This window comes from Carettochelys insculpta, chromosome 2 (assembly GCF_033958435.1).
Source record: "Carettochelys insculpta isolate YL-2023 chromosome 2, ASM3395843v1, whole genome shotgun sequence".
NCBI lineage: Eukaryota > Metazoa > Chordata > Testudines > Carettochelyidae > Carettochelys > Carettochelys insculpta.
The window spans coordinates 65,016,992-65,031,632 of record NC_134138.1 but is presented as its reverse complement, the minus strand read 5'-3'; the positions used below and the strand labels follow the sequence as shown (position 1 = coordinate 65,031,632).

Here is a 14,641-nt window from a genome sequence, read left to right as displayed (position 1 = left end):
AATAATAAAATTACAGCATTGGTATTTTCATAGATTTACCTGTTTCCACCCATACTGCCTTGTGCCCACCCATTCATCTCTGTAGAGGATTGATAGGCAGGAGTAGCCTGAGACTGCTGTATCATAGGACTCTGAGTATGAGCCATTCTTGGGGACATCAGTGGACTTTGTGGAGTTGTTGCCCCAGTGAAGCCTGGATCAGGTTGTTGACTTATTCCTAAAGAAGAAAACATAATTTTGAGTCACTATATGCTTTGAACTAATACAACTCGAAGTCCTGACTTTGCGGGGGGATCTATGTGGGCAGATGCTTATGCTTTTGCAAAGTCCCCTGCATATCGACTGCAATCCATATGGGTTGACCTTAATACAGAACCAAAGACAGCAACAGCACATTACCAACTAAATGATACATTTGTAACCTACTAACAATCATCTCACAGCTGTACTTTGGCTAACGGTATTATTTCTTGCTGCAGGTTCATGGGGCTTGCGCTGCAAGGCAATAAAACTGCAACAACAGAAACTGGGCCTTGGAACCCAAGCTCCAGCCTCAGCCTGGTACCTACACTGCTATTTTTAGCCCTGAAGCCCAAGGTCTGTGCACCACATTTAGCTGATCTGGGTTCTGAGATTTGCTGCTGAGGCTATTTATTGCAGTGTAGACATACCCATTTTCTTTTTAACCACGGTTATTATGGCTTACTGTAAGTCAGTCAGGACTAGGTTTATACTAGACCAAAATAAGCCTCTCTAAAAATAAGAAATGAGAGAATCCACACAGGGGCATCCACTGGTAAAACAAAATGAATGAAAACTTGTGTTTGGAAAAGGCCAATATGTATTACCAAAAGTGTCAAGGTCACCCATGCACCTCACGTTAACATTACCAACAAATTAACAGAATGTAACAGAATTGCTTGCTTCCTCCCACAGCATAAATCTGCTTGAAAGTCAGAATGCAACTTGCATAGCAAGTCAGCCTTGCAAACAAGTTCACTAAGCATCTCTAATCTTTAATATTTACAAAAAAACTACATTTTGGGATGCAGAGGGAAAAAAGAATCTTCCTCAAATACAAAGACACTCATTAAAACAGCTCAGTCTCAGTTTTCTCCCTCACCATAAATCTTAATATTCCACCACAAATTTTATCAAAAAGGAAATATGCACAGTTATCATCTGAACCTGTGTCTGGGCTGCAATAAAATTGACTTCTGACAACCTATAAGTCTGCCAATCCATAGCTTAAAAGGCACACACACAGTCCAATCCAGAGTAGATCAAAAGAAACCTCCCCAGAGGGTATTCTTTCCCCCCAAAATGAGTAGAAAATATCTCCTCAGATTATACTGTTTGCACAAATAGATATTTTAATGCTCAGAGAGGAAACATGGTCCAGTGAAGAGGACACTGGCCTGGGAGTCGGTAAACACAGGGTCTGCTCCAGCTTTTCCGCTGATGCTTTGCGTGACCTTTGACAAGAACGGAGGCATCACCAAATGGGGATAATAATGCTTAGTTACCTTTGTAAAGCAATTTGAAATCAATGGATGAAAGGTACAATATCTTATTGAGTAGAAACTGGTGTCAAGAACAACAACAGAAGGGGAGACAGGAAACGCAAAAATTCAGCCTCAGGCACAATGATTTTTTGTTAGCTATAGTCGCAGAAACAGGCACCTTACAGTGGTGCTGGAACTGTTTTTGGGGTGGGGGTGCTGACTTGCACTCCTACCTTCAGACCTGTTGAGATCAGGTTGCCAAACCTCCTGGACCGGACTCCATTGCTGCAAATGGCATCTCGTCCACCCAGTCCAGGATAGTTGGCAACCCTCACTGCCCCAGGCTGGGGACAACCGCAGAGCCCTGTGCCAGCAGCAGGATCCTGAGGCTGGCAGGCCAGTGGGTTACAGAGCCTATGGCAGGGCCAGTGAGTAGCGGAACTCTGAGGTCCAGTAGCTGGCAGGACCCCATGGGGCTGCATGGAGGCTGGGAACCAGGGCTGGAGGAACTACCAGCAGGGCCAGCCCCCAGCTGTGGGAAGCAAGGTGCAAAACCTGGGGGTGCTGCAGCAGCCCTGCTCGCTTCCCCACCTACGGCAGCTAATACCTGTAACTGTTACAGCATATCATACATACACAGCCTTGACTTTTCCTCTTCTCATGTATCTGACCTGTCCACCCCCAGAACAAAGCTGAAAACTGCATAGTTAAATACAAGGGCATAACGACATTGGCTGCTATTTGCATATACATTTGGAGACAGGGATGAGCAAATCTTTTCTGATACTAAGCTAAATTCAGTTAACTAGAAGTCAACAGTTATGTTGTTAATTTGACATTAATACATGCACATGAAATATTAGAGTTACACACCTAACGTAAACTAATCTCTCAAAATCAACATATAAAATAAATCAATATAATACTGATAAGAGATCATCAACAGTTTTGCTTCCAAATGATTCTTGCACAATTTCATTCTATCCCACAGTACTGACAACAATTAGCATGTGTATATTTATCTCTACTGCTGCAGTATACATTGATTTATTTGTTTTAGTCACAAACCAAACCCTTTGAAGCCCCTCTACGTAAATAGAATATTTATCGCTTTGTGTATATACACAAACCTCTGCCCTTCAACAAAGGAGTTCTGTGCTTGGAAAGGAGATACCTGAGCTGAGAAACTGGCAGGCATTGCTCTGCATTTAAGGACTCATGACAGGCCCGAGCATCCTCCCATCATTCCCTCATTAACTGGACACCTCTGGGATGCATGCAAGGAGCTGTGAAAATGAGCTGTTACTCAGGACTTGGGGACACTGGAGAACAAGAACTGGTGAAAAGTGCTGGTGAGGTAAGTCCAGTACCGTAGTTCGGAGGAAATGGAAACTGCTGTGGATTTGCCTGTGGGATCCGTGGGTTGCTCATGGTTGCTGGTATGCCGCCAGAGGCCACCATGCTGGGTGACATATTCAAACCTTGTCCTCGCATCATGAGAGTCCGCTGTTGCACCTGCTGTTGCTGATGAATCTGTCGTTGCCTCAGGTGCTGACTCAGTATCTCCCTCTGCCTCTGGGCCAGCATCTGTGCATTGATAGGTGCCTATAGAGAAAAGGACAATTGCAAATCAATACACAGAATTAAGTACAGAGGCACCTCTATCAGAATGAATAACATTCAAGTTTCTTTCCTCAACTTATGCCTAGCTATAAAATTAGATAGAAGGTGAAATTCTCAGCATTAGTTCTGATGGGGGTGAAAAATTCCAAAACTAAACAGAGATTAACATGGATAATTTTCATACTACAAGTTTAAATTCACAAATCATTGGAAAGAATTGTCCCGTTCAAACGGCATTTTTCGTCTGAGGTGAGGAACTCAGGTTAAAATGTATTTTTATCACCATTCCTTCCTCACTCCTGGAAACAAGGTACCACATGTTAGAGAGGGAAAAGGACTTTAGGAGTGTAACAAGCTGACTTTGTTTTTTTTAAACCTGAAAACAAATACTATAATTTCTAGTTGTGCTGTTTTATTTACATTGTCTGTCTTACAATTGGTTGCATTTACTATGTATTATTGCCATATTTAAATTGAAGAGTCTAAGGTTCCGGCGAAACCAAACTTGGGGCAAGTGAAAAGTGCAGTCAACAAAACAGAAATACCTACAATACCAGCTCTCTCACCTGTGTAGGTACGCCTGGTCTCAAGGACAGGTTCATATTGGATACGCTGCTGATCTGATTTATCAGTGGCTGGCGATTCTAAACAAACAAAATAAACATGAAGGTAGAAGACGAATACTAAACAAAGGAACCTGCACAGAAAATGAATACAAACAAAAATTCTGAGTATAGGAGCTAAACCTGATGACCTCTCAAGTTCCCAACTACCACTACAACTCACATCAGTAAACCATATATGGCAAAAGGAATGAGGAAATCAAGTAGTCAAAAACTAGAATCAATAACTAAAGAAAGTGTTTAGGAGTCTGGCAGCAATTCAGAAAACAAGCATATGCTTATGGTGTTTTGAATATAACAGAACAGAGTCCATACAGCAAAAGACATCATTACAGCACTGTACTCAGGGCTAGTGAGATCAGGATTTGAGTACTAGGCACATTTTTAGCACCACATTATGACAGAAAAGATAATGAGAGGCCAGCAGTGGTGCAGAAGAGGTCAAGAAGGAGAACAGAGACAACAGGTATGAGACAGAGACATCCAGTGAATGTCATTATGGACGATAATCTCTACTTCAGCTGTGGAATTCAACAGGAATAAATCTAATACAGCTTGATCCTTTCATCCAGCACCCTCAGGACCTGAGAGAATTTGCTGGACCACGGGAGGTCAATATTTCCTAGCACATTACCACACTTCCACTGCTTATTGGGCTCTTAGAAGACATTTAGGGGTAAATTACAGCTAAGCAGCATGGAACACTGATAGCCAGGAATGGTGGCTACAAGCAAACATTTGGGAAACCTGGCTACACCTAGAATAAGTGGTCATCGGGCTAACTAAAACCATGCCAGATTCAGATGAGAGGAATCTGGACTAGAGAGGTTCAAACTGAAGGGAATATATGTTTAAGAATTAGTGTATTCGGAGCTAGCTAAAGGCGATGTATTTATTCTGAAGTAAGTTACATTACCTACACGTACACGTATACATGAACATCAAATGGCTGTGAAACAACATGATCCTCTGTCATTGATTTCATTACGTGAGGCCAACACTGGTCATAAATTTGATTTCAATAATGTGAAAGGTACAGGAAAAACAGGATTTAGGCAAGGAAGGGCATTTCTAGAGGTGCGGTTTTCTGGAAAGGACTCAATTAATCGGCATGTTGATTTAGACCTTGTGTTTAAACCTATGAGACTAAGGGATAACAGAAAAAGAACACCTAATGAACACATGGTTAATGATGATTGGTCGGCCGTAAGCAACCAGTTAAAACCAACCATTGGTTAGGGTCATGCAAAAGACTATATAAAGACCGGTCTGGGAGGACTTTTATTAAAAATCTATTGCGCACTGACGATGTTATGCTGATTGGTAGTGAAACTTTTGCAATCAAACTGCCAAGCTTGGCGAACATTTGAACATCAAATTACATTACCATAATCTGACCGAACCAGTGGTAGATAACATATAAACATAAAATACCTGTTGTGCTTGGAGTCTATGCTGAAGCTGAAGTCTCAGCTGATTTGGCTGGTTCTGCACTATACCAGCAGGCCTCAGACCAGGCCTAGGTTGCATACGCAGCGTTGCATAACCAGGCCGCTGTCCTATTGGGTGAAAATTTGGGTCCTGCATGGGTGTATAACTACCCTGGGCCATTTGAGCCTGAGAAGCATACTGTTGAGTGAAAACCGGTGTCTTTTGTTCTATCATGATGCTGGATTCCTGACTTGGGAATGGCTCTGGATCTACAGCTTGGCTCTGCAGAAACATATAAACCAAAATGTATAAAAAATGTATTTCTGAACAAGACTGTTCCAGTCTAGAAAGCCAGTTTTCCCACAAAATTATGCCACTATTAATGGGACACTGTAGAGATAAATTTGACCCAACAGACAGGTAACAGAATGGTAAATATTCTTTATTGATTTTTTAAAACAAAACTTAACATTAATTAATTGTATCCATGACTCCTCCCCAACCTCCATCCCCACCCCGCCACAAAAAAAAGGGGGCAAAAAGAAACCCATTCCACATTCCAATGGAAGGAGACGCTCTCGGCAGTCTTTTCAAAGCAAACATTGCAGTATAAAGCTAAAGCTGGAGAAGTAAAAGTGAAAATAATAAGCAGCTTGGGTTAGCCTATTTTTGTCACTGAAATTGGAAGAAATTCAAAGAGAAACAAATATACAAATAGTGAAAAAAATTAGATTTTAAAAATAGTTTCAGTGTTATCAAGCTGATATACTATTTGCAACATAAATGCCTTATATTTTCAAAGGCGCCAAAGCCAATTAAAGGCCCAGTTCTCATTGGGCCTCATTTAAATGAAGGCTAAGTACCTATCTTTCTTAGAGTAGGCCTGCATGGAAGTTTTTTACCTCAAGTTACCAGAGTGACAATTAACACAAGGCTGCTGACATATTTCTAAAGGCTCTATTCTGAACACTCTACAAACATTTGGGGGAGGTTACAGTCATCTGAAGTTTATTCTAGACTGCTCAGTAGTTTACCCTGGCAATCAACTAACTTGAAGCTAAGAACCCTAGTAAAGATAAACATTTTATCCATAAAAGCAAGGACTTCTGAAGGAGACTATTCTTTTTACAGAGTCTTAACATCTTAAATTTAAAAGCTTCCTTTAAATCTGTAGAAGTCTTAAAATCATTTCCATGGAGACACTTGTTAATTATATATTTATGTATAATTTTTCTTCAGATAAATTGCTCTTTAGGCTACTTACTCCCACATGGGCTTCTTACAGATAGAGGCTGAATGTTTCACCTAATGAAATGTTCACCAACATCTTGCCCCTAATGAAATACCATATTTTCATCATATCAGATATCCACAGGTGTATCTTTCTCAAGTCCCATTCAGGATTTTATCAACCTTAGTGTACCACTTGAAAGCTCATACATAAAGGAACAGATGCAGAGAAAGAAAAGGTCAAATCAGGGTTATTTCGAAGGCCGAGTTCTGAAAAATGGAAAAAGAAATGGCCACAGTATGCTTCACAGATGAGTCACAAGTACCAACCCATCTCAAAACGTTAAACATTGGTACAGGTGAGTTTGGAACCACACTGGAAACTATTTTAATTAGCACTGTGTAACATTTTTATATTTGACAAGACCTAACTGAAAGTTAATAAAAACAATTGTGGGAAAAGGCATACAAATAACTGATTAAGGAACCACTACCACAGTGCATATAGGCACAATTCTAACACTCAAACTATATTGTTTTAGGTAGTTATGATGAAATCGCTGTTGCAGACAGAATATAGAGCCCTTAAGTCAGCTCTTGGCACATAAATAAAGGAGGCACTAACATACATGAAATCTGTTTGGCCATGTAAATATACTGGTAATTCTTTTTTTTACCAATTAGAATATTAAATTTTGCTGTTTTCCACCCAGAGTGTGTGTGTTGCACACATAAATTGTTGCCTCTCATTTTCAAGGGATTTCAACCATTAACTAGTACTCTAGAATTCGGCAGTATGAACTATACCTGGCTAACCAGTTCGGGTATTCCAAGTGCCCTGTCAATTTCTTCTAGACCATCAAAATTCCTTAGTGCCAAATAAAGCTGATCCAGGAGAGTTCCCTCATCACTTGGTGACTCCGATGAAGGATGCTGGCACAGCAAGTCATCTGGTGAGCTGCCAAATGGTGGCCTGTGAAGACACAAATACAACCATGATAAACAGGAGTTGGAAGAACAGTATTCACTTCATGTGGATAAATTATTATTTCTCACAAATTGAGGTAATGAGTCACCGATTCCAGGTAAAAATTATTTCCATAACTGCCAAATTTTGTTTGCTAACTTCTCACTGTGACAGAGAGGGAGCCATGTTAGTCTGTATTCTATCAAAACAAAACAGCAGTCACGTGGCACTTTAAAGACTAACAAAATGAGGCGGGTCTGCCCTACAAAAGCTCACCACCTAATAAATTGTTTTGTTAGTCTTTGAAGTGCTACGTGACTGCTTTTTTCTTCTCACTGGTTTGCTTAATTCCAAAACATGAAGTTACCAGGATTTCTTGAGTGCATCAGAGGGAAAAACAAATATTGCCAATGCTATGTTAGAATTAACTTCACAGAATGGGATTACTAAATGAATATGGAAGTCAAGGTAAAATACATTTAATGAATATTGGAACAGCAAGTTCACCCAAAGCACTACCGTACATTTAGCATAGGAATATTTTATCAAATGCAATTTCTGACAAGCCTTCTATCAGACTTTGGGGGCAAAAGCAGATCTATTCTACAGAATAACACTCACAGCACACCCCTTACCATACATCCAGGTTTGAGAAGATATAGGAAACCTGTGAGCATCATGTTAGTGTCCATAATGAAATTATTATTTCCAGTGGGAGTCTAATCTCCACACTAAAGTGAAGGTTAAGAGCAATAGTGCCAGACTAGTCAAAGAAAACATATTACAGGGGATACGACCAATGACATAACCATTCACTCAGCAAAGTAATAAAATATACTAAAGAGCACTTTAATTTTCTCAAGATGATTAATACTACTCACTTCCCCATGGAATTAGAAATATTTTTAGAGGAAAAAAACAATACAAAGAGCCCACAACCTTTACCCAAGCTGGTGTCAAACACAACAGGCAACCTCATTAAAGAAAACACTCTTGTTAAATTTATTAGTGGGAGTGGCCTAACAAAGAAATTGTGATTGGATACAAATATACAGGAGGAAACAAAAATACTATATTAAAACTTTGACCATCAAACAGAAATAATTCATGTATTTTGTACATACTGATGCTAATGTTCAAAGGTTACCTATACAACTATATTATTTTCTGAATGATTAATTTTGTAGCGAACTGTATGATTTGACTCCTGGGACTAATTAAGCCAACTTTTTTAAAAAAAAAAAAAAAAAAAAAAAAGACAACTAACTACTCATCTGACACACAGGCTGCAGTTCCCAAAACTTAGACTTTCTGGTTGGGGAACATCCATAGTTTGGCAGCACCACAACTGTTCCTGGACCAGAGAATTCTGGGCTTGAAAGCCTAGCGGTGTAGTCCTGGTTATTGGAGCCTGGCCTCCGTAGGATCATCTGACCTCACATCTAGGGATGACAGCAGCCTGTCTGGAGTGCAGGACTGATGGGGGCTGAAGGCCAAGGTGGAAGTGGACCTACAAGCAGGGAGAAGGGGGGTGGAAGCAGGAGACCTCCCTGGTCCTGCAAATTCCCTCATTTGGGACCAGTCAGGTTCCGACAGTGCCAGACCAGTGAGGTCCTGACTGTAATTTCCAACCTACTTGTGTTGCAGGTAAAACATAATAATTAAAAAACTGTGAAAGTTAATCCGTAAGAGATGATACAAACATACCAACTTCATGAAAGGGGACTGGCAAATAACACAATAATAAACTATTTCCAAATCACAGTGTACAAAATAGAGAACAACAAAAAGCCTTGTGGTACCTTATAGACTAACAGATATTTTGGAGCATAAGCTTTCCCGGGCAAAGACCCGCTTCATCAGATGCATGAGTGGGGGGGTGGTTACAGAGGAGTATTTAAAGAGTGGGGTCCTAGAAAAGGGAGAGGGCCAGAGCCGACGAGGTCTATTCAGCAAGATGGAAATGGCCCAGTATCAACAGTACTTATCAAAAGGGTTAATAACAAGTCAGATCAGATGGGGGATGTGAGCCATTGTCAGCTGTTAGCCGCAATGTACAAAATAATTGTTGGTGTTTTAGATCCCTTGGAAAAAAAAAAAACGAGATCAAAAACTGTAGTTTACACAAAAGGTGAAGGGAAGTTGGATGTGGACTCAAAGGCTACATATATTCTATTATATCACAATTGAAGCTTGTGATATACTTAATTCTTTTATCTGAACGAAATGCAATAGTAAAATATTGAACCTGAAGATAATTATTTTGCCACATTACGGAAGGTTAATCTTTGCAGGCAACAAGCTACCAGAGAAGTAACAATGAAATGATTAGGGACATTACTGAAGGTGCTTCATATTTTTCACAGTTGGGCCCCCAATTGGTAATTTGCTGAGGGCAAGAAGCCTGAAGATAAGAACATAAGAACATAAGAACGGCCATACTGGGTCAGACCAAAGGTCCATCCAGCCCAGCATCCCATCTGCCGACGGTGGCCAATGCCAGGTGCCCCAGAGAAGGAGAACGGAAGACAATGATCAAGTGATTTATCTCCTGCCATCCATCTCCTGCCCTTGTTCAGAAGGCTAGGGCACCATACTTTATCCCTGGCTAATAGCCATTTATGGACCTAACCTCCAAAAATTTATCGAGCTCTTTTTTAAACCCTAATAGAGTCCTGGCCTTCACAGCCTCCTCCGGCAAGGAGTTCCACAGGTTGACTGTGCGCTGTGTGAAGAAAAATCTCCTTTTATTAGTTTTGAACCTACTACCCATCAATTTCATTTGGTGTCCCCTAGTTCTTGTATTATGGGAAAAGGTAAATAATTTTTCTATATTCACTTTCTCCACACCATTCATGATTTTATATACCTCTATCATATCGCCCCTCAATCGCTTCTTTTCCAAACTGAAAAGTCCCAGTCTCTCTAGCCTCTCCCCATATGGGACCCGTTCCAAGCCCCTAATCATCTTAGTTGCCCTTTTCTGAACCTTTTCTAATGCCAATATATCTTTTTTGAGGTGAGAAGACCACATCTGCACGCAGTACTCAAGATGTGGGCGTACCATAGTTTTATAGAGGGGAAGTATGATATCTTTTGTCTTATTATCGATCCCTTTTTTAATAATTCCTAACATCCTATTTGCCTTACTAAATGCCGCTGCACACTGCGTGGATGTCTTCAGAGAACTATCCACTATAACTCCAAGATCCCTTTCCTGATCTGTCGTAGCTAAATTTGACCCCATCATGTAGTACGTGTAATTTGGGTTATGCATTACCTTACACTTACCCACATTAAATTTCATTTGCCATTTTGCTGCCCAATCACTCAGTTTGCTGAGATCTTTTTGTAGTTCTTCACAATCCCTTTTGGTTTTGACTGTCCTGAACAACTTGGTGTCATCTGCAAACTTTGCCACCTCACTGCTTACCTCATTTTCTAGATCATTGATGAACAAGTTGAACAGGATCGGTCCCAGGACTGACCCCTGGGGAACACCACTAGTTACCCTCCTCCATTGTGAAAATTTACCATTTATTCCCACCCTTTGTTTTCTGTCTTTTAACCAATTCCCGATCCATGAAAGGATCTTTCCTCCTATCCCATGACCACCTAATTTACGTAAAAGCCTTTGGTGTGGGACCGTGTCAAAGGCTTTCTGGAAATCTAGGTATATTATGTCCACTGGGTGCCCCTTGTCCGCATGTTTATTAACCCCGTCAAAGAATTCTAACAGATTAGTTAGACACGACTTCCCTCTGCAGAAACCATGCTGACTTTTGCTCAACAATTCGCGCTCTTCTACGTGCCTTGCAATTTTATTCTTTACTAGTGTTTCTACTAATTTGCCTGGTACTGATGTTAAACTTATCGGTCTATAATTGCCAGGGTCTCCTCTAGAGCCTTTTTTAAATATTGGCGTTATATTGGCCGTCTTCCAGTCATTTGGTACCAAAGTGGATTTAAAGGATAGGTTACAAACCACTGTTAATAACTCCGCAATTTCACATTTGAGTTCTTTCAGAACCCTTGGGTGAACGCCGTCTGGTCCTGGAGACTTGTTACTATTCAGCTTATTAATTAACTCCAAGACCTCCTCTAATGTCACTTCAATCTGAGTGAGTTCCTCAGATTTGTCACCTAAAAAGGCTGGCTCAGATTTAGGAACCTCTGTAACATCCTCAGCCGTGAAGACTGAAGCAAAGAAATCATTTAATCGCTCCGCAATGGCACTGTCTTCCTTGATCGCTCCTTTTATATCTTTATCGTCCAAGGGCCCCACTGCTTTTGTAGTGGGCTTCCTGCTTCTAATGTATTTAAAAAACATTTTACTATCGTTTTTTGAATTTTTGGCTAGCTGTTCCTCAAAATCTTTTTTGGCTTTTCTTATTACATTATGACACTTAATTTGGGAGTGTTTATGTTCCTTTCTATTTTCCTCACTAGGATTTGACTTCCACTTTTTAAAAGCTGCCCTCTTCTCTCTCACTGCCTTTTTAACATGGCTGTTTAGCCATGGTGGTTCTTTGTTAGGTCTCTTACTGTGTTTTTTTATTTGGGGTATACATTTAAGTTTGCCATTGATTTTAATGGAACAGATGCCTTTCTGTCTTTATAGGGTTCTCTGTGAAGCCATATATCTCTACATCACTATGTAAGTGATACTGGCCAGATTTCTCCAGTTCTGACACTTAAGTGCAAGCTCTGGCCAGCACATGTTGAAAGTCTGTACAGACTCCTGAGCAGTCACTTGACAAATACAAGAAATATTTCCTTATTTGTGGACTCTCTACCTACTAGTACAGTATTTTATCATTTAACTATTAAGAAAAAATGCTCTATCAATTATTGTACTGCACCAGAAATGAAACAGGAAAATTCTGAATGCTTCCCACTGTCTATAATCGATTAAAAACAAACAAACAAACAATCACATAATTCCCTTCTAACAGGAATATATATCTCCTCTGATCCTAACCACAGCAATATTAGGCCACTGCAACATGCATTATCTGACACTACCCATTTTAAGTGTCCTGAAACTGAACGTGGTACAACCTGCAGAAGTTTTCTTATTTGTGTATGTTGCCAAAAGTATATCCAGTCTGCATGTAATTACCTACTCTGGCCCCCTTTTGGGTTTCCCAGTGGAGCTGAAAGGCACTGATCCTGAATATAAGGTCTAATGGCTTGATTACCTAACTGAAAAGTTGCCTCTCACCTTGTGCCATACTGCCACATCTTAGAGCAAAACTTTCAAGCACAAGATGAAACTCCACAGCTAAGAACAGGAAAAGGCTGCTGGAAGGGCATTCTCTGAGGAAACCACGTTCTCAGAATTCAATCCCACCTCTTGGTCCTAAATAGTTCAAATCTATTGCCATATGGACATGCTGTAAAGTACAGTTTTTATTTCCCTCCAATCTTTGCAAATGGGAGCAATGTGAAGGCAGGACCTTGTGAGGATATAATTAGTTTAGGTTATTTCCCTGGTCATGGCCAAAGGCATTGTGCTATGACTTAGTTATTTTGGAGCAGTATGTCTAATGCAAGAGCTTGTAAGGTATGTCAAAGGTTACCAGAGCATCTGAAGACTAGCATCAGGAGAAGAATTGGAAAAAAATGTGATGAAGTGGGAAAAGAACCAGGAAAGACTGAAAACAAAGCCTTACTAAAATATAAATAATCTTTTATGGGTAACCTTCAGTAAGGAAAAAAAGCTTTTAGGGTGCACACATCATACGCTGAAAGAATCACAGACTATGTTCTTTTTTTCTGCTTTCAAATCATTCCTTAAACTTCACTTCTTTGAACTTATTTGCATACTGATTATTTTATCTGCCCTACTTCACTCTCAGTTTGAAAATCTCTCTCTCTCTCTTTACCCGTTCTGTCCTTTTACTTTCATATGCGTGCTCTATGTTTGTCTAATTTAAACTGCAAACCTTTTGTGGACAGAGAATGTGACTTCTTCAAAAAAAAAAAAACCTCTTTCAATCTCTCTTCACAGTTATGGCACTATATGAAACATATAATAACAAATAAACAAAAACACATTTGTTCAATATATACTGATCAAACTGTTTTTGTGCCCTTTGGTACTCCTGAAAATGGAATGAGGCAGAGAGAGAGAGAGAGAGAGAGAGAGAGACACTTTCAGCCTTGCTTCATTTTTCCTGCCCTGCTCTTTAAAGGATTCTAGAGAGATTAAAACAAAATAAACAATTTATAAATCCTCCCAAAAAACAAAGCAACCCCCCCCAAAACAAACAAAACCCACAACCTCCCCATAAGCTGAAGGGTGATCTACACTAGAAAAACCAGTACCCACATTAGAGCAACAAGCAGCAATATTGTAGCTGCACTCATGGCAAGCTACTAATGCAAACAGGGTCAGGAATTTTTTCCACCTGTACACTTACTGGCTTTCATGACTAAAAAATGCAGAGTCCTGCTTGTATTAATGCTTACATTATTTCCACCACCTGTGCATCTGCAAAAAGGAGGCATCAGTTCTTCTAGTGTACACATGGCCTCATGAGCAGAAGGAGTAATTAGAGATAATGCTAAGTCATGAATTCATGTTGTAGGCATATAAATTGCAATGAGCATGAATTACAACTTTGTTCCTTGAAAGCATGGACTAAATACATGAAAACATTGACCTACAAGTTTTCCAGTAGAATATGACTTTCTAAAACTGACCTGTTCTGATTACTGAAAGATGCCTGATCTATAGGTAAGATGCTATCTGGCCATGGTGCAGTCTGATTCGGAGGAGCTTGCTGTTGGCTGTATTGGGGTCCTCCCATATTCATCTCTAGTTCAGGTGGGCCTAAACAGGAAAAAACACAATCAAACAACGTTTGTGACAGTGAAGGATCACTACCTCACTGCTTATCCTTCCAATGACGCTTTATTGGTTTCAGCGCTCTAAAGCACTATGAAATTAGTGGTCAATAAATCTTCCACTTTTTTAAGCATACGTGAAATGAACTATGGATATACGAATTGATGAGTATGGTGCTACATTTGATGTGACATAACAAATGAAAGCCTGAACAAAAGCTAGTGTGTAAAGGGTATGAGCATTCTACATACAATCTGCATCCTAAAAGTACTTGTTTTAGTACTGACCTGGTTAAGTGTTAAAATAAATATCTTTTTTTAAAAAACCTTATTTCTTCATAAAGTAGAAACTCTTCCATTCTATTGCTTTGGTCACACACCTCTGTGTGACTAAAGACAGTCAAACTGTT

General features: G+C 39.9%; 1 protein-coding gene across 2 annotated transcripts in view; it reads right to left on the bottom strand.

Moving 5' to 3' along the window:
* The window catches only part of NCOA2 (nuclear receptor coactivator 2), a 271,933-nt gene that overhangs the window by 17,665 nt on the left and 239,627 nt on the right, over positions 1-14,641 (bottom strand). For both annotated transcript variants that reach the window (XM_074987101.1, XM_074987102.1), the window contains 6 exons: positions 14,088-14,217; positions 7,220-7,385; positions 5,186-5,464; positions 3,695-3,772; positions 2,876-3,110; positions 40-217 (listed from right to left, as the gene is read on the bottom strand). In XM_074987101.1, coding sequence (XP_074843202.1) covers positions 40-217; positions 2,876-3,110; positions 3,695-3,772; positions 5,186-5,464; positions 7,220-7,385; positions 14,088-14,217 — 1,066 coding nt within the window. The remainder of the gene's footprint in view (positions 1-39; positions 218-2,875; positions 3,111-3,694; positions 3,773-5,185; positions 5,465-7,219; positions 7,386-14,087; positions 14,218-14,641) is intronic.